We start from the raw sequence: 24,802 nt of genomic DNA on the forward strand, positions 1-24,802 counted from the left end.
TGTAGGCAATAAAAATCATGGCGATCCAAATATGACAAAACTGAAAAAGCTAGGTATAAAAATCTGATTCAGGAATATATAAGGCTTATTGAGGAAATAAGTAAATATTTTACAGAAAGCCTTGCAGCAAATCCATCTAAAGAGCATTTTAAAACTGTCCAATTATTTGTGAGTTCTAACCCCCTCAAATGGTCCCCGCTCAGCTAGTCTTTATGAGATAAACTGGCCACATATCTTAAAGATAGAGTGGAGGAGGTTTACAGTGCATTAGATTTTAGAGTTAGTGATTGCATTGCGTCATTGCCTTTGTCTGTTAAGTATGACGGGCTTTGCAAATTTCCCGCCTTTACAGTTAATCAGGTCGTTAAGCTAATCAGACAAACCAAACCAGGAGCCTTGTCATACCTCTGATGCGTGGGGTGACTCAAAAGATAGCCCTGGCTCTTATGCCTCTATTCAACACTATTATCAAGCAGGGCTGCTTTCCTGAAGACTGGAAGAAGGCTTCAGTCCTTCCACTACTGAAAAAGCCTGCGCTGGATCCTATGATAGAGAATCATTATCGACCTATATCGCTATTACCTATTCCAGCAAAAGTTATTGAAAAACATTTCAATACAATTCTGTCTGGACACTTAGAGAAAAATAAAATGTTGAATGAGGCACAGTTCGACTTCATATCAGGCCACAGTACTGAGACTGCTCTAGTTGCAATCTCAGAAGAGATTAGAGCTACCATAAACAATGTTGCAAAGGCTGCGGTGGTCCTTTTAGATCTCTCAGCGGCCTTTGATACGGTCAGTGGTTGGCTGCTATTGGGATTACAGGATCAGCTTTCGACCTTGTCTTATCTTTTTTAGGAGGTTGAGAATAAAAGGTGGCCTTTGGGAAGTTTAATTCTAAATCTTTAACCCTCCCTTGTGGGATCCCCCGGGAGTCATCTCTCAGCCTTATGCTGTTTAATATGTATGTGACTCCATTAGCCAAGTTCATCCACTCATTCGGATTTGCTACAGTAGCGTACGCAGATGAAACTCAGATCGCTGTGTCAAACTCCAGTTGTGTGGAGGTTGCAGGGTGGTTTGATAGGCGTATGACTGCCTTTGTCAGCTGGATGAGTGGGAACTGTTTAAAGCTGAATTCTCAAAAAACAGAGGTTCTCCTTGGTAAAGGTGTTTCATTCTGCAACCAATCATCGTGGCCTCGGTCATCAGCTCCTAAAGTAAAAAATCTAGGTGTGATATTCGATGCCGAGCTGTCATTTGTGGAGCAGACTAATAAACTGATTTCATCCTGCTTTTTACCATGAGAATGTTGAGGATGGTACTTTCCTTTTCTTCCTACAGATTTCCAAAAATCAGTGGTTATTTCATTAGACTGATCCAGGCTTGACTTCAACTCTCTGCATCTGCGAATTAAACAAAAACCTTTAAATACGCTTCAGAAGTTGCAAAATACAGCTTGTCGGCTAATCAAAAAAATCCCCAAATTTAAATCTGCAACAAATACCCTGACAGAGCTTCACTAGCTTCTGGTCAGGAAAAGGAATGACTTTATGGCATTATGCTTAACTCATAAAGCGCATTACGGATCAGTACCTTAGTACTTTAAAAGCAAATTTAGGTAGTACTCTCCGAAAATATTATTACGATTAGCGTCCCTTAGCTCAGAGACTACTCCAAAAATTAAGAGATCTGCTTGGGACGGTTGAGGTTTTGTTTACACAACCTCCAATCTTCGGAATAGATTGCCCTTCGATCTTAAAAATCAAGCTAATTTTCTTTATTTTTGAAAGCAGTTGAAAACATGACTGTTTTTACTTCTGTTATAATTCTCAGGGCTTTTTCTATGCTACCTTTGGGTGCTTTAAAATGTTTAAATCAAATCAAATCTGTGACAAAATATGAGTCCCGCATTTTAGATAGTAGTTGTCCAATTACCTTTTCTTTAGCAGATACTAGGAAGGCTATACATGGCCAGAAATCAGGCAAGGCCCCTGGATTGGATAATATCCCATCCCAGTTTTCTGTGATCTATTCCGTTCTCAACCACGGGTTTGGGGCTCATATATAAATAAAGTAATGATGGGGGGTCTTCTCCATTCTAGCGGCCAAGATGGCGGTATAGCGTGGAGCTGCACCTAGCGATGGCCATCCTGAGTGATGGGGATCTGCCTGAGGCAGCCGCTTCATCATGTTTGTACGGGGGAAGTGACCTGAATCCTGCTGAGTCCTGGGGAACAAGCAGAGCTTTAGTTGGGCCGTAGTGCACTCTATTACTGCGGCCATGACCTATTTGGACCTACCGACCTCAGAGGCCTTGCAGCGACCAGGGCGGCTGGCGAGCCTGATGCCGGCTCCCTTGTTCACCCACCATGTTTGTCGGACTGCGCCGCTTTCCCACACCCGGGAGATGCTCCCACACATAGATATTTCAGGTCGAGGGGCCCTGAGGATGACCCTGCTCATGGTGGATGAGTGCCACTTGGATTAAGTGCTTCTCAGTGGTGGCACATGTAGTCAGAGCCGCCTGTCACTGCTAATCCACTCTTATCTATGGTTGTTCTTACAGCCCCACAGGGCCTTCTGGCCACTCCCACAGCCCTACAATGATACAGTGGATTTGATTTTAGTCCCCCAGTTAGTGAGGGCATTGAGACATTGCCTGTGTCTTTTAAGTACGATGAGATTTGCGATTTTCTCCCTTGACAATTGATTAGGTTGTTGAGATAATCTGACAAACCAAATCAGGAGCCCCGTCAAACCCCTCTCTGCCTAGGGTGGTGCATGGGGAAAGACAGGTTGCCTGCATAGATGGCGTGGAGTGCAGAATCTCTGAACTCGAAAACGACATCAGCAACACAAGGTTGCTAAACTGGAAAAATAAGTGGTTGCTGTTGCCATAAAGAACGAAGACTTAGAAGAGCGCTCTAGGAGCAATAGCATGTGCATTACGGTTATTGCGGAATCAACTACCATTGGCCAGATGACATCATATGTGGAATCCTTGCTCCAATCCTTTTTGACCGAGAACATATTTTAGACGTTTTTAAGGTGAAGTGGGCCCATAGATCGCTGATTATAGCCCGACTTCTCAATTTTCATGATCAGAACGATGTCCTCCCCTGGCTCGTGGGAAGGAGCCCTGCATCACTAAGGCTCTGAGATATTAATTTTCCCCAGACTTTGCTTCCACTTCCCAGGATGCCTGCCATAAGCTCACGGAGGTGTGACGCACACTGCACAGCCTCAATACTGAAGGTGGACATACACGGAAAGACTCATGTATTTCAGAACACTGCAAAAGCTGTCACATTTTGCAAGACTCTGTCTGCGACAAGGTTATCACACACATCCAACGTGGGTTCCCCAATCTATGCTTGTCCAGATGCCCAGCATCAAGTCACCTCGGGAAAGAAAAGATGCAGCTCATGAACTCCGTTCTTTCTTTTTTCTTTTCTTTCTCCTCATAGCATGGACAACATTGTTTGCATAGTGGCTGCTCTCCATATTCATCACCTCTCAAAAGTGGCGTTACTTCATTCCTTTCTTCACCCTCTGTCTCTCTCTAGGCCCTCAGTGAGACCTGTTGGACTCAGCACTCCTTGCCTTGTGTTCTGTGTTCTGGTTTAAATCTCCTTCTCAAGTTCACTCAAGAGTCATGTTGCCCTATGGTGTGTATCACTCTTTGGTGTTTTTTTTTTTGTTGATTGGGTTTATGCTTTATGGGGTCTGGTGCTGACTGTTGGGGTTCTCAGTGTGGGTAGGGTGGGCTGTTGTTAAGTAATGCTGTTCCATGTTGATGCCTGCACAGGAGAATTCATAATCTGTTGCTTTCACCTAGCTCCTACACTCACCCTGGGTTTTCATCCTCATTTGCTTCTTTTTATTTTTCCTTTTCATTCCATGACATCTTGTTGGTATATGCTTGAATGGTTCACCTGGAACTTCAGAGGTCTAAATGATCGTCGTAAGGTTAGCAGGGCTCTGTCCTGTCTAGATTGACATGAGGCTGATGTGGCTTTTTTTACAAGAGACACACCTAGCGCCTAGTCACCCTCACTCTTTTGCCCTGAAATCGTCACCACATTGATATTTCTCTTCGCACATCTCCTATTTCCTCGGTTAGTGCATCCTGCTACGTCTACATGTGACTTTTAAACAACATGTAACTTGTAAGGACATGGCCAACATATATCCTAATGTAGTGGGTACATGACAACATAGAGTTGCACTGGTTAAGACATGCACCCAGCATCGATGACCCCAGCTTATCCTAGAGATCTTTGCTAAATTGCACACTTTTAACATGGACACTGGTATGGAGGAGACCTGAACCTGGTACTTGACCCACAACGGGACTGCTTTGGAGCACGTTGTTTACACCGCTGTCATTTCAGTCAAGGTGTTGTGCGATATTAGTAACCCCTATGGGCTATGTGATCTATGGCGTCCGGCACACACGGTGGTAAAAGACTATACCTTATATTCTGTGGCCCATGAATCCTCTTCCTGTCTTTGGAATTGATTGCTTTACTCACAATTGGCTCCTCTGTGTTGGAGGTTCAGGACCTGCCTCGCACGCTTCCCCAAACACTCACCAGTTAGATTTCCCTTGACCCTTCCGCTCTCCGACTTACGTTGCCCACACTGGCGTTTTCTGGTTTCCTCTTGGACCCAGTTTTTGAGGAGTTTTGTTCAGTGATATTAGAATTGTGTCAGCACAATGTGGGCACTGTTCCAAACTATGCCACAGTTTGGGAGGCCTCCAAAACCTATATCTAAGGACAGGCTATTGCCAAACATGCTGGAGTCCTGAAAGTCATTCGTCTGCTACTGGAATAGGAGCTTTCAATAAAATTATTACGCTAAGTTCCGGGATAGCTCTGATGCCTTTATCCCATACCTTGTCCCTGAACACTATCAATCTGATACCACTGGCTTCCCTGGTCCTTCAGAATCTTCCCAGACTGCGACAGGATATCCAAATGGTAGATAGTGCTTGCTGGACCTAGAGATCCCTATGCTAGAAAACGAGACCATCTTATTTGTTCTCCACGGCTGCTGAGCTGGTTTCCAACACTTTACTTCCCCTCATGGTTGAACGCATGGTGCAGACCACTCTGTTGTAGGTGTCCATGATGATGCTGGGTTGCCTATATGTAGACAGGAGGTTCCTGTCTTTGAAGCAGTTCTGCTCTCAGAGCAACAGCACTTTGCTTGATTTTTTTATTTATACCCAGCTATGCAATTCCATTCTGACTGCCTTCCCAGGATTTCCGGAGAAGCCATCTGAATTTTCACTGCTCACACAACTCATAACCTATTTACAAAAGGGGGTGGTGATGAACAGAGTGTCTGAATTGAGCAGACCACTCTTACCCAGTCCAAAGATCAGGGCTTGATCCATCACCGTTATTTATCTCACTGCCCCATCCCAGCTCAGAATCTGGCTATATGCAAATCAGTCTGTCCCTGGCCCAGTGCATCATGGGAACAGGGCAGACTAAACTACCAAGCCAATTCTTTACCAGAAAGGAGACAAGCTACCGGGGACCGGTTTCTGGCATTTCAGCCTCTTCGGCCCGGCTTGCTTGAATCCTGATGGAGCAGTGAGAAAGGGACTCATGTCTGAGTATACCCTGCCACACCTATAGTGGCCAAAATCGATTTACAAAAGGGGGTGGTGATGAACAGAGTGTCCGAATTGAGCAGACCACTCTTACCCAGTCCAAAGATCAGGGCTTGATCCATCACCGTTATTTATCTCACTGCCCCATCCCAGCTCAGAATCTGGCTATATGCAAATCAGTCTGTCCCTGGCCCAGTGCATCATGGGAACAGGGCAGACTAAACTACCAAGCCAATTCTTTACCAGAAAGGAGACAAGCTACCGGGGACCGGTTTCTGGCATTTCAGCCTCTTCGGCCCGGCTTGCTTGAATCCTGATGGAGCAGTGAGAAAGGGACTCATGTCTGAGTATACCCTGCCACACCTATAGTGGCCAAAATCGATTTACAAAAGGGGGTGGTGATGAACAGAGTGTCTGAATTGAGCAGACCACTCTTACCCAGTCCAAAGATCAGGGCTTGATCCATCACCGTTATTTATCTCACTGCCCCATCCCAGCTCAGAATCTGGCTATATGCAAATCAGTCTGTCCCTGGCCCAGTGCATCATGGGAACAGGGCAGACTAAACTACCAAGCCAATTCTTTACCAGAAAGGAGACAAGCTACCGGGGACCGGTTTCTGGCATTTCAGCCTCTTCGGCCCGGCTTGCTTGAATCCTGATGGAGCAGTGAGAAAGGGACTCATGTCTGAGTATACCCTGCCACACCTATAGTGGCCAAAATCGATTTACAAAAGGGGGTGGTGATGAACAGAGTGTCTGAATTGAGCAGACCACTCTTACCCAGTCCAAAGATCAGGGCTTGATCCATCACCGTTATTTATCTCACTGCCCCATCCCAGCTCAGAATCTGGCTATATGCAAATCAGTCTGTCCCTGGCCCAGTGCATCATGGGAACAGGGCAGACTAAACTACCAAGCCAATTCTTTACCAGAAAGGAGACAAGCTACCGGGGACCGGTTTCTGGCATTTCAGCCTCTTCGGCCCGGCTTGCTTGAATCCTGATGGAGCAGTGAGAAAGGGACTCATGTCTGAGTATACCCTGCCACACCTATAGTGGCCAAAATCGATTTACAAAAGGGGGTGGTGATGAACAGAGTGTCTGAATTGAGCAGACCACTCTTACCCAGTCCAAAGATCAGGGCTTGATCCATCACCGTTATTTATCTCACTGCCCCATCCCAGCTCAGAATCTGGCTATATGCAAATCAGTCTGTCCCTGGCCCAGTGCATCATGGGAACAGGGCAGACTAAACTACCAAGCCAATTCTTTACCAGAAAGGAGACAAGCTACCGGGGACCGGTTTCTGGCATTTCAGCCTCTTCGGCCCGGCTTGCTCATAACCTCATCTGATACCATTGGGTGGGTTTGTGGGCTTTACACCACTATCTCACAATACAGGTGGGGTCAGACAGATGAGGCTAGAGTGGCCTGGAATATGGGATTGGGTGAAACCCTGCCCAAAAAACATTGAGCTTAGGTTGTGTGCAGAATGGCATGACCTCTGTGAACTATCTACACAAATTGCTGCATTACAAATACCTTCATAGGGTTTACAGCACTCTGGGATGTCAACATAGGAATGACCCCTCTCTCTTCCACATCTGCCTACTTTGCAGTTGGGATAACGCTCAGTTTCTTCATCTCGTATGGGCGTGCCCCCGATCTCCCGATACTGGAAGTGGGTTCTACTGGTTATAAATGATTTGAAACAAACCTCCCTGGAGCCTGACCCATGGGTCACACCGCTGGGCTTTCTGGAAGACATCCCACTGGGAGTTCATCATCTGACTGCTAAGCCCCTACTTGGCCAAGGGCAGGGTGGCTATGAACTAGGGACTGACCAGGGTGCCAGATTTATGATGCATGCCTTAATCCATATCCATATCCATATCCATATCCATATCTATACTAATATAATAAAGAGAGAGCCCAAACCTTTGAGGCGGGTAATCTCAGGAACCACAGCGCCAATCACAACACCCAATACAGCGTTGGAAAGAGCAGTTGCAGCAGAAAGACATAGGCTATGCAGACGCCCACCATATACATTTAAAAGGTAAAAGAACCGTGCCAGCAAAGTAGTCCCTTGTGGGCGTGTCTGTGTTGTGCTGTGGGCGTGTGCTGTGGGCGTGACAAACGCTGGGGTCGTGTTGTACGTTCCGTCCTTCATGCCATGTCTCATATCGTGTGCTAATCCCACCCTGCTCCCTTTAAATACCCCTGCACCCCATAATCATAACCCACCCTTACTCCTTAAAATACCCCAACACCCTTAAACACTAACCCATCTTAACCCTATAAATATACCCTGTACCCCAAAACCCAAACATATCCCTTAACCCTAAAAATACCCCTGTACCCCAAAACCCAAACCTAGCCCTGAACCCTATAATACCCCTGTACCTCAAACCCCAAACCTAGCCCTGAACCCTAAAAATACCCCTGTACCCCAAAACTCAAACCTAGCCCTGAACCCTAAAAATACCACTGTACCCCAAAACGCAAACCTACCCCTGAACCCTTAAATACCCCTGTACCCCAAAACCCAAACCTAGTCCTGAACCCTTAATACCCCTGTACCCCAAAACCCAAAGCTATCCCTGAACCCTAAAAATACCCCTGTACCCCAAAACCCAAACCTAGCCCTGAACCCTAAAAATAACCCTGTACCCCAAAACCCAAACCTACCCCTGAACCCTAAAATGCCCCTATACCCCAAAACCCAAACCTAGCCCTGAACCCTAAAAATACCCCTGTACCCCAAAACCCAAACCTAGCACTGAACCCTTAAAATACCACTGTACCCCAAAACCCAAACCTACCCCTGAACCCTAAAAATACCCCTATACCCCAAACCCAAAACTATATCTGAACCCTTAAAATACCCAAACACCTCAGTACCCCAAAACATATACCCATATACCCATACTTACCTTATCCAAACATTAAAAAAAACATGCTTTTACCATTCATGCATTCACAACGAATTTCGTTGTAAATGTATGCGTGGTAAAAGCATAAAAAATGTAATGCCATGCGTTATAATGGCATTGCGGAGTCATGGTACTTTCGTAATGAAAGTATGCGGAGTGATGGTATGCGGAAATAAAGTTGCGGAATAATGGGTGTTTACCCTCCCCCGGTAAGTACATTGGTGGCACGGCGGCCCACATCTCCAGCAACATACTCATATTTTTTCACCACCCATTTGAAAAATGCACAGGTCTCTCTCATTGATGGCCAGCACCGACATACACTTTTAGACACACCTCCCGCCACTAGTTCTAGAAGTGCGAACTTTAGAGCTGGGGAGCTACGTTCAAATCTCGGCATCAGCTCCACTTCCTGTGATTCCAGGCAAATCGCTTTGTCTCCCCGTGCCTACCACAAATGAATGTGTTCTTCTGTAATGTAAATTGTGCTCATGACATGTTGTCGAGTTTGCGCTATATAATATTGCAAGGAAAAATAAAGTAGGGAAACTCGAGTTCACACACTACTGAACGCGCACTCTTAAGTGCATCAGCAGAGCACTGTGAATCGGAGCATTTCACAGGCCTGTCACAGATAAGAAATGCTATCAAAACGAAATCCTACAAAACAATATACTACTGGCCGGCAGCAATTCATACCCGGACAACGTCGGGACGAGCTGCTAGTGATATATAATTCCTTATCATTCCTTGGCATTCTATCCCTTTTATGGCTCTGTATCTCTTCTTCTATTTCCGGGTGTTTTTACTCGGGTCAATTTTTGCTTGCATCTGTTCAATTCTCAACAAATGTGACTATGTACCCATGAAACTGGGGTTGTGTTTTGACACTAGCTTTCTGTAGTGATTTTCATATGTGTTTTCTCTCATGCATGACTACTTATACTGTTTGCATACGATGACTATTCTGTACTGCCGGTTTATAATAATAAAAAACTACAAGTAAATTTAATGCCATATTGGCTGGCATGCTGGTTCCCGGTTCCTGGAAGGGCGCTGAAATAATTCACATCGATAATAAGTGCTCCCCTAGCTTGCCAGGGAATTACCACCCTATCAGCCTTCTCAATTACATACAGAATACTTTTAGTAAACAGGTATTGGTTAAAGTGATTACTTGGATGAGAGAAACCAGATTTTAACTTATCTACAGGCTGGATTTAGACCAAACGTCAGCAGTATAAACCTTATTTTATTTTTCCTTCTCATAAAATGGAAAATAGTTGACAAACTGTGGTCACTTATATGAAGCTTTCGTCGATCTTCTAGCTGATTTTAATTTAATTCCAAAATCCAAACTATGGGAAGTACTCGTAAAGCAGCTAGTACCAATGAGCCTGCTCTTTGTAATACTGCAGCTATACAAATAACTACACTACAGTTCACTGGAGCATTAAAGGAGAGCTCATGGAGAGAATTAATATCAATAGAGGTGTGTGACAGGGCTGTATCCTTGCACTGGTTCCCTTTTCACTCTTCGTTAATGACCGCTTCACAGTTTTAATGAACTGTGAAAATGACTTCTTGCAACTTGCGGACCAAAAGGCTCTGGCCCTATTGTTCGTGAATGATACATTAATAATCTCTAAAACTCCAATGGCCTCCAAGCTTCCTTGGAAAATTCAGGTTGGTTTGTTCGACGCATGGGCTTGAAATTACAGGACCTGATTCACAATTGTAGCTTACACTTTTGAGGAATTTACACTTTTGAGTAAGCTTTCTACTTTTTGACTATCACAAAATCTAAGTGTAAATTTACTCAAAAAAGTAAAACTTGCATGTCTCCACAAAATTGAAGGGCTTGGGGACTATTAACAAACTGCAGGGGCTATTCACAACACCACACTTTAGAGCAATTTACACCTGCAATTTACTCTTAAAAGTTTGAGTAACTCTACACTCGGATTTTGTGGATAGCCAAAAGTAGTAAAGTTACTCAAAAGTCTAATAGTACATTGAAGTTGTAGCTCAGTTGTGATGGCAAAATGAGCGTGGACAGTGGGCAGTCCTGCCTCAGTGCCATATTCACCCAATACGCTGCTGGGAGTTAGGTTCCTGTCCTCACCTAGCAGATGATTGGGATAGTAAGTAAAACCCTGTCTGAAGTTCACTCTCCAGGTCCACATTTTGAAGAACTGCACATAAATACTGGCACTTTAGCTACTTCAATGTCAATAGAAATGATCACAGTACAAGGGTATAGATTTGCAGAGTTATTTAGTACCCCCTGCAGTTTTCTAATACTCATTGCAGTGTTTTGCCCTGGAATTAATCCACCCTGATAAAGGTGGATTATATGGGGCATGGTGAAGAGCAGCTCATTTGCCAGAACTTCGTTTAATACCTTATATTGAGTGTTAAGCATTGATAATGGGCAGTAGGATGCCAACTTGAGTGGATCTCAGCCCAGTTTAGATGGTGTCACCACCATTACTTTGCATTGCGAAGGGGAGAGTCTATTTCCCTCTCGTTCTTTGTTATATACTTCTGCCAGGGCTGAGGTGAGTATATCTACATAGGTCATACAGAACTCTCCTGGGAGTCCTGCTCACCCTGTAGTTTTCCCTCTGCCCATTCTCTTTAGTGCAATTTTTTACTTGACGTACTCTTATTTCATTGCCCAACTTGTCTGCTATCCCATGTGTGACCCATTCCAATTTTGCTCTTATTAAATATTCCTGGAGCTCGCAGTCATACGTTCTATTGACTGTGGCTTTTAATTGTGTATAATAGTGGATCCCTTCTTCTCAGTGTTATTTATCTACACGAGATGTCCTTCCTTTATCCCTTTTGTTATGTGCTTTAGTCTTGTATACTTTGTGGTCAAAATGCCTTACTTTTTCAGGTAATTGTACTAGTTTTTATTTCTCTTCAACTAATGTTCCTATTAGGGAGTGACAGTGCTTGGTCTTTTTTTGTCCACGTCTCTTAATTTGTTCTCATGACGCTTTATATCGCTGTCAATTGCTTGATGCACTCCTACGATTGTTTGTTGCTGTTTTAAATGTTCCCCATTCTACCACTATTGAGGAAGCCGTACCAGTATTTTCAGTGAAATATTGCTGTATGACTTTGTACGTCTGTAGACCGAATGCCTGGCCTTCTAGTGTAGACATCTTCAGTCTCTATATGAGAATTTTCCCCGTGATCTGTCCCATCACACTGTTATCATCAGAGCGTTGTGATTTTATCATCTTTCTGCAGCGTTACTGAGTGCTTTCAACCCTGTGTGTGTAGTGACGGTGTACACAACATTCTGTCTACCCTAACATGTAGGTTATTGGTAGGAGAATAAAACGAGTAATCCTTATTGTGAGGATTATAGGTTCTGCAGGAGTCTATCAGATCTCAGTAGGATTGCCAGATTCTAACTGCTGATGTTCTTACCACTCTGGAAGAAGGTAGAGGTAGTATGATGTATTTAGGTCATTTTCAGCAACACAATTAAACTTGCAGTGTGTCATATAGAGGGGTACTGTGTAGAACCGGCTAATTGTAGATTTTTTTTTTTACAAGAGCGTTGCCTGGTCTTGATCTGGTGCATATGTTTTCCTAGAGGCATATCATTCCCGTCTAATATGCTGCATACCATTATATACCTCCTTTCTTTATCTATGATCTTAGTAAACCGATCTGGCACTCTAGGCCTGATCCACTCTAGAACCACCTCGGTATATGCCAAATAATGAGTAGGCCAAAGTTGTCCCCTCCAGTGTTTCTGGAAAGCTGTGTCCTCTTTATGGGTGAGGTGGGAGTCTTGTAGGAGAGCTATATGTATTCTCTATCTCTTTATACAGGATTGCACATCTTGGCTTGGTTATTTAGACCTTAGACATTCCATTTTGGTCAGTTGCATGCAGTAAGTCATTACCCACTGGCCCAGCCAGCCAGACCCGATAGCTCATCCTCATTGTAGTAGACCCTGTTCTCCATTTTTCAGGACTGAGTGTCCTCCTGTGTGCAGCCCAGATGCTTAGGTCTTACATGTCCTCAGTTTCGGTTGCCACCACTGGTGCCAAAGAGTCGTTCTCTGATGAGCGGTCTTCATCTGCATCAGTGTCTGTTTCTTCTGCATCTGAATCAGTCTTTTATTTTCCTTTAGTTTTTTTCATGGATCTCTGTTGCTCCGCCATTGCCCTTTCTCAATCACAGTGAATATGTATCTTTGTAGGCTTGTTAAATTTTTTCCTTTTCATCCTTTATAATTGTTGAATTCTGAAGTGAGACCCACATCATCAAAACATACAGGAAGTAATCACAAAGGACATACCTGCCAATCCTACCACGCTCTTGTGATATTCATTGGAATCTCTTCCTGGCAAGCAGATTTCGGCAAGAACTAGTAATCGGAATAGCTTGTCAAACTTCAATAGACAGAGATTCAACAGTAGTGGACTAAATATATTTGATCTAATTTGACTGAGACCCATGGCTCAAAGTATATGTAATACCTGTAGCAGCTAGCTCATCTTAATGTAAAATACATAGACTTTGCTATCATCAATAGTTATTTTTTTTAATACTTATAGAAATGTTTTTTATTTCTTGTCATGTTGATAAAACAAATAAACTATTAAAACCATGGAAACAAACATATAATTGTTGGAATTTTGCTATGCTTGACCAGACATCACTTGCCAGATTCTTATTTGTGACCTTCTATCTATCCCACACTTCCTTATTGTCAGTTTTAAAAGGAGAGGTGGTCAAGAGCCACTCTAGACAGGAGATTCATCCTTTGGCATTAGAGCATGAGTTTTGAGTGGAGAATATAGGGTCCTGTCTCCTAGATCAGTGCAATGCTGACAGTCTTAAGAGTCAACTCTCACCACATTCCGTAGCTTTTTTGTACTACTGCACATTTTGTCAGATCCAGCTATTTCAGGACTTGCCTGAATAGATGTGAACAGGACTATTTGGCCATTTAAGCTGACCCTGGCTTTTTTTCTGCCATGCTCCCATACTGTACTAATTTCAGACGTAAATGATAAAGTCAGTCACTAGCTGTTCTGACTTAAAGAAGGTATGCTCCATTATCTTAAGTGGCAAGATATTCATATAACTATGAGCTTGAACATGTTTCACCATAGACACAGAATTGGTAATGATGCATGAATCACTGGCGACTGTTTGTAATTCGTAAGCAGATTCACCTGTTTTGTGAATGCTCCATTTCCAATGCACAAGTTTTACTTTCCTCTCTTTCAGGATGCTTACTGGATTTCTTGAAGACGGGGGAAGGCATGAGTTTACCCCTCCAAACACTCATCGACATCTCTGCGCAGGTATGTCATGCTGAAGTGGTGAACAGTGAAGCTGAGCTGTATTTATTTATGAGCTTAAGGCTATGCTATTGTTACTGCTTTAGAATGATTAGGAGAACAGGTGACCGAAGGCTTTTTCTAGTCAATTATTGTACCACACCTACGATTACTATCTCGATTCTTCTTACTGGTTAACCTCTTGCACGTTATTACAGTGCTGATTGATCAGCAGACTATATCTGAAACAGACAGTTTATATGAGTGGCCAGAAAGTCCAAAAATGTATTGTTGAATCATGACACACATTAGGTGGATTCATCCATTGTGATTTACTTATGCCTTCAAACAAATAAATTCATACATACTCACTATTGGGTTGCACATACACTAATGCACTAAAAACCAACAAAAGTGTGTTGTTGATATACATCGTTTATTGGGCTCATAAATGTATATATTGGCTTTGATTCACAAAGGTAAATTCATTCATGTTTATTTAGTCCAACACATAGGTGTAACTCTTCTGGGTGGTAGGAATTTTCTGGATTCCCTCATAGTCCAAAGGTTTTGCTCACAGAAATGTGAGGGAATGTGTTTTATTTTTATCCAGTGTTGAGGTTTGCAGGGCATTGTGGCTAATAAAATATAGTGGGATTCACACAAGTCAGACCACCCTAAACTCCCCTGGGCTTCTACTTTTCCGAAATGTGTGGGTTTGTTAGCATTCTCTTGTTTTCCAAGTTCCGCAGCTACCCACATTGCACAAAAGGTCATTTCAAATGTTGCCATTTTGCATTTTAGGTCCCCTCCTGTCCACAGGCACATCACCAAATCCACACAATGGGTTTCGTTTTTATCAGAAGTGAGAAAATATAGAATAATAGAACAATTGCTTTTCTCTCCATTTTTGGCCTCCATATGTAAGCCAGTGTGTAAGAAAGAACACATTTTCCAAAATGCTCTCTGGATAATATGACAGCATCAATAACTCGAAATTCTGAGCCATACAAATATACACTATTCCTGGATTTAGGCACATTAAAAAAATACAGAGGTTTAAATCATATCAATTTCAATTCATTAGATTTTACAATAGGAATTGCTGCATGGTTGGTAAACAATGAAAACTCTATAAGCTGCAGCTCAGTTGTTGGCTCTGGGTACTGTGTGTTTTTGGGCAGCCAACAAACACTATGTATCCCAGCAACCAGAAAGTTCGGGTAGATGTAATGGTATTTAACTTATGTAGACTTTGCGGTTCACACATGAGATTCACTTTTTTTCCACTACAAAATGCAAGTAGGTTGAAACCAAAAATAAATAGGACAAATAGACACACGTAGAAAAATGCAAAATATGTGGTAAAAAATGTGGTTTCCTTTTACAACTCCACTTGCCCCGGAGAGTGGGGAAGACAGTGATCCTCGCTATAAAACCTTTTGTTGACGACATTTTTAAAAAGCAAAGCCAGATGATTTCTTGAACAGCACTTTGTTAACCATTTTTTTTTAAAAAAGCCCAAAGTTTTGCTATATTATAACTATTTTCATGGTTTCCTCCATGGCAATCCACAATGCCTGTATGAATTTAGAATCTACAAGGCATTTGAAGAAAAGGACGCAAATGTGATGTGGATACCTTTTGTGAAAAAAAAGTTATGAAAGATTAAACAAGACCTACCTCAAATGATAAAAAAAGACATTCTAGAGGGAAATGTTTAATCTCTTTATGCCCAACCCTTTTTAAAAGCTAATTTGTTGAAAACAACTGAGTGGATTTTCACCAAAGCAAGGCATATCCTTTAGTAAGGTTCTAACCTAATGTCCAATTTGATGTACTTCAGTTCAACTGTTTATTTCTGTATCAAAAATCAAAATTTGCTAGGTGAAAAAAATGGGAAAAGGCCCTCCCCTCCCCCCCTCCCTCCACTTTTACTTGGCCCCTGCTTAATGAATCTGTACAAAACTGTTGATGAAGTGCCAAAAGTAGAGGAATTTTCTTTTATTTAGAAAAGTTTCATACAGATTCCTTGAGTGGCAGCAAAGTTATTAAATAAAAACAAAAAAAGGCCTTCCTCTGAAAACACTGGCTCAACCATAACTACAGAGGCACTATAGGTAAGGTAATAGGATTTTTATAGTTAGCTGTTGAAATAATATGAAAACTAACATTTAAAAACAAAAAAACGCTGAAATTCGCCAGTTATATTTTACTGAGTTAACTTGAATTACCCCACCAACATACAGTTGGTGGGACACCCCCGCGCCGCACGGCCACCAGCTGCTATGTGTGCCCCTCTGCCCTGCCTAGCTGCCTCGCTGCCTGTCGCACTGCTGCTGACCACGCCCCCTCCTCCGAGAGGCGCGGTCCGTGCCTGCCTGCCGGCTGCTCGTATTGTTGTGTATAGTATTCCCTTGACTTTGTGCTTCTCCTTTTTCCTCTGTAATTGTGCCTGTGTTATTGTATTTGTAATTTGGTAATTGTGCCCGTGTTTTGCTGTCTCCTTCCTGTCTGCCCGCCTACCTCGCCGAGCCCCGCTCTCCCTCCCCGCTTCCCGCCACCGCCGCTTAGCCCCGCCCCTTTTGCCTTCTGTATCCCTCCCCGCTCCCGCCTCCCAGCTGCCCCGCCCACCCGCGCACTTCGCATTATATGGCGACCGTGCGACGCAGGTGAGTGTGACCCACTTGTGGGACACCCCCGCGCCGCACGGCCACCAGCTGCTGCGTGTGCCCCTCTGCCCTGCCTAGCTGCCTCGCTGCCTGTCGCACTGCCGCTGACCACGCCCCCTCCTCCGAGAGGCGCGGTCCGTGCCTGCCTGCCGGCTGCTCGTATTGTTGTGTATAGTATTCCCTTGACTTTGTGCTTCTCCTTTTTCCTCTGTAATTGTGCCCGTGTTATTGTATTTGTAATTTGGTAATTGTGCCCGTGTTTTGCTGTCTCCTTCCTGTCTGCCCGCCTACCTCGCCGAGCCCCGCTCTCCCTCCCCGCTTCCCGCCACCGCCGCTTAGCCCCGCCCCTTTTGCCTTCTGTATCCCTCCCCGCTCCCGCCTCCCAGCTGCCCCGCCCACCCGCGCACTTCGCCTTATATGGCGACCGTGCGAACGCTCAGCGGTCACGCGCAGCGGGCGCGCCGATTGTGCGCCGAAGGCGCGCCAAAGGTAAGCCCGTCTGCGCCCGTCCGCGACCGGATCGCGACCAGCGCCAGGACCCCTGGCCCACGAAGACCCCGACCTACCCGCCTGACGTACTCCGCCGCCACCCTCATCGCACTCAACACCGGCCGACCCCCAGAATGCCACCAAGCCACACCACGACTCACCCACGGACCTTTCAGCTGCCACGCCTGCAAGTTCACCAGCATCCGGACCTGCCTCGCACCAGCACCCGCCAAGTCAAACACCAGCAGCACCCACCTCAAGTGCATCCTGCTCAACACCCGCTCCGTCCACAGACACGCCATCGAACTCTGGAACCTCCTAGACGCCATAGCCCCTGACGTTGCCTTCCTCACGGAGACCTGGATGAACGCCTCTTCAGCCCCCGACATCGCCATCGCCATCCCAGAGGGCTACAAGATCGTCCGGAAGGACCGCAACGCCAACCAGATGGGAGGAGGCATCGCCATCATCCACAGGAACACCATCCGTCTCACGACCAGCACCGACAACACCCTGACCAGCGCCGAACACCTGCATTTCCAGATCCACACCAACCCGAACACCACCCTCAGAGGCACCCTGATCTACCGACCCCCGGGACCACGCACACAATTCAGCGAGGACATCACCAACTTCGTCAGCCCGCATCCCCTCCCCTCCGCTGACTACATCCTCCTGGGGGACCTCAACTTCCATCTGGAGAACAACAACGACCGCAACACCAGCACCCTGCTCGACAACCTCGCCAATCTCGGACTCAAGCAGCTGGTGTCCACCCCCACCCACCTCGCCGGACACACACTCGACGCAGTCTTCTCCTCCAGCACAGACATCGACTTCAGCCACGCCACAGAGCTTCAATGGACGGACCACAGCTGCGTCCACTTCACCTTCAAGAGAACGACGACCCACCACCACCAGCAACAGGCCACCCGCAGAAGCTGGAACAAGATCACAGCAGACCAGCTCGCCGCCTCCCTGAGCCAGCACCCTCCTGCCAGCTCAGCGAACCCCAGCCAGGCCGCCGACAACCTCACGAAGTGGATCAGCATCTGCGCGGATGAGCTCGCCCCGCTGAGGACCCCGCCCAGCAGACCCGGCAGCAAGAAAGCCCCGTGGTTCACCGACGAACTCAAGAGCTCCAAGAAGAACTGCCGAGCCCTCGAGAAAGTCTGGAGAAGGGAACCTACACCGGACAACAGGACCACCCTCAAGCTGGCCACTCGGAAGCACCACCAGCTGATCCGCGCCGCCAAGAAAACTGCATTCAAGGACCGGCTGGACAACAACGCACACAACAGCAAGGAACTCTTCAACATCGTGAAAGAGCTATCCAACCCCAGCGCAGGAAACAACGACATCACCCCATCGCAAGACCTCTGCGACTCCCTCGCTTCTTACTTCCACAACAAGATCGCGGACATACACAACAGCTTCAACAACCAACCAACGCACACCATGACCGAACAACCACCCCCCACCACCACCCTCCACGCCTGGACCCCGATCAGCACCGAAGACACCATCCGCACAATGAACTCCATCCACTCCGGATCACCGACCGACCCCTGCCCTCACCACATCTTCAACAAGGCCGACGCTGTCATCGCACCCCACCTGCGAGACATCATCAACACATCCTTCGACACCGCCACCTTCCCTGAGAGCTGGAAGCACGCCGAACTCAGCGCTCTACTCAAGAAACCAACAGCGGACCCCACCGAACTCAAGAACTACCGCCCCATCTCGCTCCTCCCGTTTCCAGCCAAAGTCATCGAGAAGACCGTCAACAAGCAGATGGCCGCCTTCCTCGAGACGAATGGATCCCTCGACCCCTCACAGTCCGGCTTCCGAGCCAACCACAGCACCGAGACCGCCCTCATCACCGCCACCGATGACATCCGAGCCCTGATGGACAACGGAGAAACAGCGGCCCTCATCCTCCTAGACCTCTTCGCGGCATTCGACACTGTCTGCCACCGCACCCTAGTACAGGGCCTCAGCAACGTCGGAATCCAGGACAAGGCGCTGGAATGGATCATCTCCTTCCTCGACGGAAGAACACAGAGAGTCCGACTACCACCGTACAAGTCAGAGGCCTCCGAAGTCATCTGCGGCGTCCCTCAAGGATCCTCTCTGAGCCCCACCCTATTCAACGTCTACATGAGCCCCCTCGCGGCCATCGCACGTCAACACAACCTCAGCATAATCTCCTACGCCGACGACACCCAGCTGATCCTCTCCCTGACCAACGACCCCGCCACCGCCAGAGCCAACCTGCACGAAGGGATGAAAGAGGTAGCCGAGTGGATGACGGCCAGCCGCCTGAAACTGAACTCGGACAAGACGGAGGTCCTCATCCTGGGCTCTTCACCCTCCGCCTGGGACGACTCCTGGTGGCCTCCCGCCCTGGGCACCGCACCCAAACAGACAGACCATGCACGCAACCTGGGCTTCATCCTGGACTCCTCCCTCTCCATGACAAGGCAAGTCAATGCCGTCTCCTCGTCGTGCTTCAACATCCTGCGCATGCTACGGAAGATCTTCTGGTGGATCCCCACCGAGACCAGGAAGACCGTCACCCAGGCCCTCGTCACTAGCCGACTGGACTACGGCAACGCCCTCTACGCCGGTACCACCGCCAAGCTCCAGAAGAGACTCCAGCAGATCCAGAACGCCTCAGCCAGACTCATCCTCGACATCCCACGAACCAGCCACATCTCCGGACATCTGAGAGACCTTCACTGGCTCCCCGTCAACAAAAGAATCACCTTCCGCCTCCTCACCCACGCACACAAAGCCCTACACGACCAAGGCCCGAGCTACCTCAACAGCCCGATCAACTTCTACGCTCCCAAACGCCACCTCCGATCAGCCAACCACGCCCTCGCCGCCGTCCCCCGCATCCGAAGAGCGACCACAGGAGGAAGGTCCTTCTCCTACCTGGCCGCCAAGACCTGGAACTCCCTCCCGACCGACCTGCGCCTGACCCAAGACCACCTCTTCTTCAGGAAGAAGCTGAAGGCCTGGCTGTTCGAGCAGTAGCGGCACCCCCCCGCCCCCAAGCGCCTTGAGACCCTACGGGTATGTAGCGCGCTCTATAAGTGTCATTGATTGATTGATTGATTGATTGATTGACAGTGCATATGACCGCAAAATTACATAATTCATGACATTTTAAATGACATCCTTGATAACATCACTGATGACATCTAAAATTACATAATTGATGACATCACTGATGACATCATCCAAGCTAGTACTCCTCAGATTACTCTATAAACCGCTACATAGTTGTAGGTAGTGTAGGCCCACAATCATATAGAGCCTAGATTGACTGTATGCACATATGTAAATGTTTAATATAGAAATGGTGTCATTCTAAAGACAGTGTGATTCAGTATGATAAAAGTTGTATGGTGCACTGTTAGACCTGCCAGCATTTGGGTGGTCTCCCTTCAAATGTTTTGCCTTTACCCATCTATTTTGCTGAAGTCGTTTTTGTTGGCTTAGGACTCGGTGCACTTTACCACTGCTAATCAGTGCTAAAGTGCTTGTGCCCAATCTCTTAAACATGGTAAAATTGGCTTACACCTGATTGGCATATTTCATTTACTGTAAGTCCCTTGTAGGGCTTGAAAGTTAAAGGCTGCTAGTGGGTCTGCAGCACTTATTGTTCCACCCACTTAAGTAGCCCTTTAAAACGTGTCCCGGGCATGAGATCACAGCCTAAATGCAGTTTTAAACTGCCAATTTGTCTTTGAAATATAACCCACTTGCCAAGTCTTAAACTCCCCTTTTATTGCATATAAGTAACACCTAGGACAGTGTGAATTGTAATTAAAAGGTTGCACTTGTACTTTTAAGTTTTATATGTCCTAGTAGTGAAAAACTCCTAATTTAGTTTTTCAGTACTGTGAGGACTACCTCTCCCATAGGATAACATTGGCATGCGTTATTAAATTTAATAAGTGGTAACTTTTGATTTGGAACAGGTGAACATTTCATTATCAGGGCTCGACAAATCCGAAAAATGGTACTAGTCCTGCTGGTCTAGTACCATGGAAAATCCCCTCGACCCATCTGCAACCCACTTGACCTCCGTCTCTGAAAACGGAGCAAAAGTGACAAGTTAACAAGATTTAAAGGCATCTTTATTGCTCATTCCCTTAATGAGCAATAAAAATGCCTTTAAATCATGTTATCTTGTCACTTTTGCTCCGTTTTCAAAGACAGAGGACAAAAGTTAGTTTGACTTCCTACTCGCCAGAAAGGGCGAGTAGGACCTAAAAATAGCTCGTCCTCATCCATTCTACCTCGCAAATGCGAGCGGGCGAGTGGATTTGTTGAGCCCTGATTATTGGTGTCTCAGAAACTGTAATTACAAATCTTCTTTAATGGTAAAGTCAGATTTTAAGTTACATCTTTGAAACTGCCACTTTTAGAAAGTTGACATATTCCTGCCCTAACTGTTTGGTTTCAGCAGCCTGCACCTTGGGTCCAAAGACTAGGTGTAGTTGGCAGTTAGACTTTGTAAATGCCTCCCAGACTGGCATATAATAGAGGGATTAGGTAGGTCTGGATGGGCCATCAACTGGCAGCATGGGGGATGGAGCTGGGAACAGCCCCTCTTGCAACTGTACAGGCCGTGCTCTGCCGTCATACAAATGTCTAGTCACCTCTGCATATTCCATTCAGAGAGCTTAGAGCCAGGGCAAGGGAAGCAGGAAACCTCAAGCACTTCAACAGGAATTCTCTAGAAACTTCTCCTACTTCAAGGAAGGCACCAGATATAAAAATGGGACCATCAGACCAACTCTTCAGTTTACATTCTGGACCCGTGGAAGGGCTCTCAGAGGACTACCTTCTGCTGTGGCCTGCTGTGTACTCCACATAACTGTTTTGCTGCACCAGGAAGGACTGCTTTGCTGCCTGGAGCCTGCAGTGAACACTCAGAGGTCATCATTTTTCCTTTTGCATTTGTCACCTTACATGTGATGGGTATGCCCAGATTTGGGGTCCCATGCTCCCCATGCCACTGGAGTCAAGCTATCCTGGCTGATGAGGGGTGATACTCCGAAACTTGTCCTAGGATGCTTGTTTCCGCACCGGGGAGGACCTAGCCTGGCAGTTTGGGCTGGACTGTTCCCATGGGAAGCAGGGTCAAGACTGATTTACATAGGGCAGGATCCAAACTGGAATGGTGTGGTGAGCAAACAAGTGATGGATTTTGGCCCAGATCTCTGTACTGGGGTGAGTGTTTCACATTGTTCAACATTCCGTCCATCATTTATTCCTCCTGCATTTGTCTCCCTAAGAGGCCTGCCATTCTCCTGGAGAGTTGATCCACTTCTTAAACCAAGGACTAATTTAATGGCTCCAAGTGCTAGTTGGCTGGCCTCCTAATCAGAGCCTCAGGGACAGAAAAGTCTCCTTCAATCTTAAACCCGCACCTGGACCCAGCCTGCGTGATTCCCGACCCCCCAAGTGGCGCCCCTCCTAAATGTCTGTGGTTAGCGCTTTGATGACTTAGGTGCTAGTTTGTACTTTAAACTTTAAAAATTCATTACGCCAGTTCTACTGGTTGGGTTTTTGTTGTTTTGTTGTGAAATCATTTATTAACATCTACTCTATTGGTGTGGGAGTTTTTCTTGTGTTGTGCTTTCAATGTATTACTGTTTTGGTGCTGCATAAATACTTTATAGATTGCCTATAAGTTAAGCCTCACTGCTTTTGTGCCAAGCTACCAGAGGGTTAAGCACAGGTTAATTCTGTGACTTTAGTGGTTCACCCTGATAGGGATTGTGGTCAGGAACATCTTAAGGATTTTGAGGACCCTGGTCCAAACGTATTTTGGGGGCCATTGCTTGATCTGCTTTGAAATTATGATCCAGTTTGAGCTCTTTCATGCCCTCTTTGACCAGGTCACTAACAGTGCACAGACACACTGGTCCAAATTCTAAATGTTTACACCTAATATTCAGGGATAGTGATGAGTGTTTTCAATATTGTAACATGGCAGCAGCTCACCAATATTACTGAAAATAATCTCTGTGACAACCTCCCATTTTGCTATGTGAGATCCTGTTTCTATCTAAAATAAACCTTTTTATGGATGTTTCATGAAACATAAACACAACATTTGTCTGTAAAACTCTATAAAAGACTCTCACACATTACCCACAATAAACATAAATTAAAGGAAAACGCTATTTGCAACAATCTGTTTAAGAATGATTTTAGGTCATCAGGGCAAGATTTTGCAGAACAGAGCTGGCTTTATCAGGGGGGCCCCCTGAAGGGCTGGGTCCTAGGCCAGAGCTCACTTTGCCAGTCCCTTAAAACATCTCTGATTGGGGCTGTTGCTTGAGCAGGGTAAACCAGCAACCAAATATCCCATATGCACACTCTAGCTGCCAGTGAAGTTTTAGGTGCAAGCAGTATTTCATTTAACCAAGGTTGGAAATGAGCACAGTTAGTGTGAGTTGCTAGCATATGCTTCAGAAAATTAAAGCCTGCTATCAAAATATGAGGAAAAACTAAGGTTTCTCCATAGAATACATTAGTCCCATGTGAACGTCTCTGCACATACTGATGTATTGTCAAAGTACCAAGGGTTAACCAGAGGAACTGGTCATGCTTGCGTTATTATTGGTTATCAAATAGGGATGAAGCTATTTACCTAAAATTCTATATCAGATGAAGTAATAAACATGTACATCTCATTAAAGTAAATAAGCACTAAAAACTCTTTTAAACGTTATTCAAGGTTTAATACATTATTGATCATATTAACTGTCGTCCAAGACATTATGTTTATTACACACTTGAATACCAGTAAAAAAAATATTATAATATATCCTAAATGTGGGTGATTTCACAGATACTCTTTGTTTCCTGCATGTTGCGAAAGGTCACACCCATTAGTACTACGGAGGTAATACAAAATTGGGTTTAGGTGTAGCTCGCTGAATACCTTCCAGTGTGAGAACATATACCAAACCCACATTCATTGGATGATGTCATCAGTGATGCTATCCGTGATGTCATCAATTATGTCATTTAACATGTCATCAGTGATGAACAAGTGAGGTCATAAAAAGTGCATAGCTGGGGCGCACATTATAGTTAGCTCTGTGAACTATAATTTATCAATGTCAGTGTATTTGTGATTATTTCAAAACCTAAATATAATGTCAGTGAATGTCTATGTTTTTTCAACAAATGCTAAAATCGTATTGCCTCACCTAACTAGAACATCACTTTAACCTTTGTTTTTTAGTGAATTTCTCAAGTATTTTAATTGTAAGGAAAAATCCTATTACCATACCTAACTATACCATCATTTTAAACCTTGGTTCTGTTTAGTTCAAAGACATTATTTGATTAGTTTTAACCGTAATAGTACACATAAAAACTTAAAAAAAAATATTGAATATTAACAGTTCATAAAAATACAATGGGCCCGATTCACGGAACTAACTTAAGAAAAAATCCTAAACTTAGTAAAATCCTAAACTTGTCTTAAGACAAACTTAAGACAGACTTAAGACTGATTTAAGACAAAATCCTAACTTAAGTCTGTCTAAAGTCTGTCTTAAGACAAACTTAAGACAAAATCCTAACGTCTGTGAATACCAAAAGTAGTAAGTTTAGGATTTTGTCTTAAGTTAGTTCTGTGAATCGGGCCCAATGTCACTATTTGCTAAATCAGAACACACTTTCCATGCAGAAATATTACATAAAACACAT

General features: G+C 45.2%; 1 protein-coding gene across 1 annotated transcript in view; it reads left to right on the forward strand.

Moving 5' to 3' along the window:
* The window catches only part of BLK (BLK proto-oncogene, Src family tyrosine kinase), a 369,223-nt gene that overhangs the window by 314,472 nt on the left and 29,949 nt on the right, over positions 1-24,802 (forward strand). The window contains exon 10 of the mRNA XM_086926186.1: positions 13,837-13,913. Coding sequence (XP_086782312.1) covers positions 13,837-13,913 — 77 coding nt within the window. The remainder of the gene's footprint in view (positions 1-13,836; positions 13,914-24,802) is intronic.

This window comes from Lissotriton vulgaris, chromosome 6, assembly GCF_964263255.1.
Source record: "Lissotriton vulgaris chromosome 6, aLisVul1.2, whole genome shotgun sequence".
Taxonomy (NCBI): Eukaryota; Metazoa; Chordata; class Amphibia; order Caudata; family Salamandridae; genus Lissotriton; species Lissotriton vulgaris.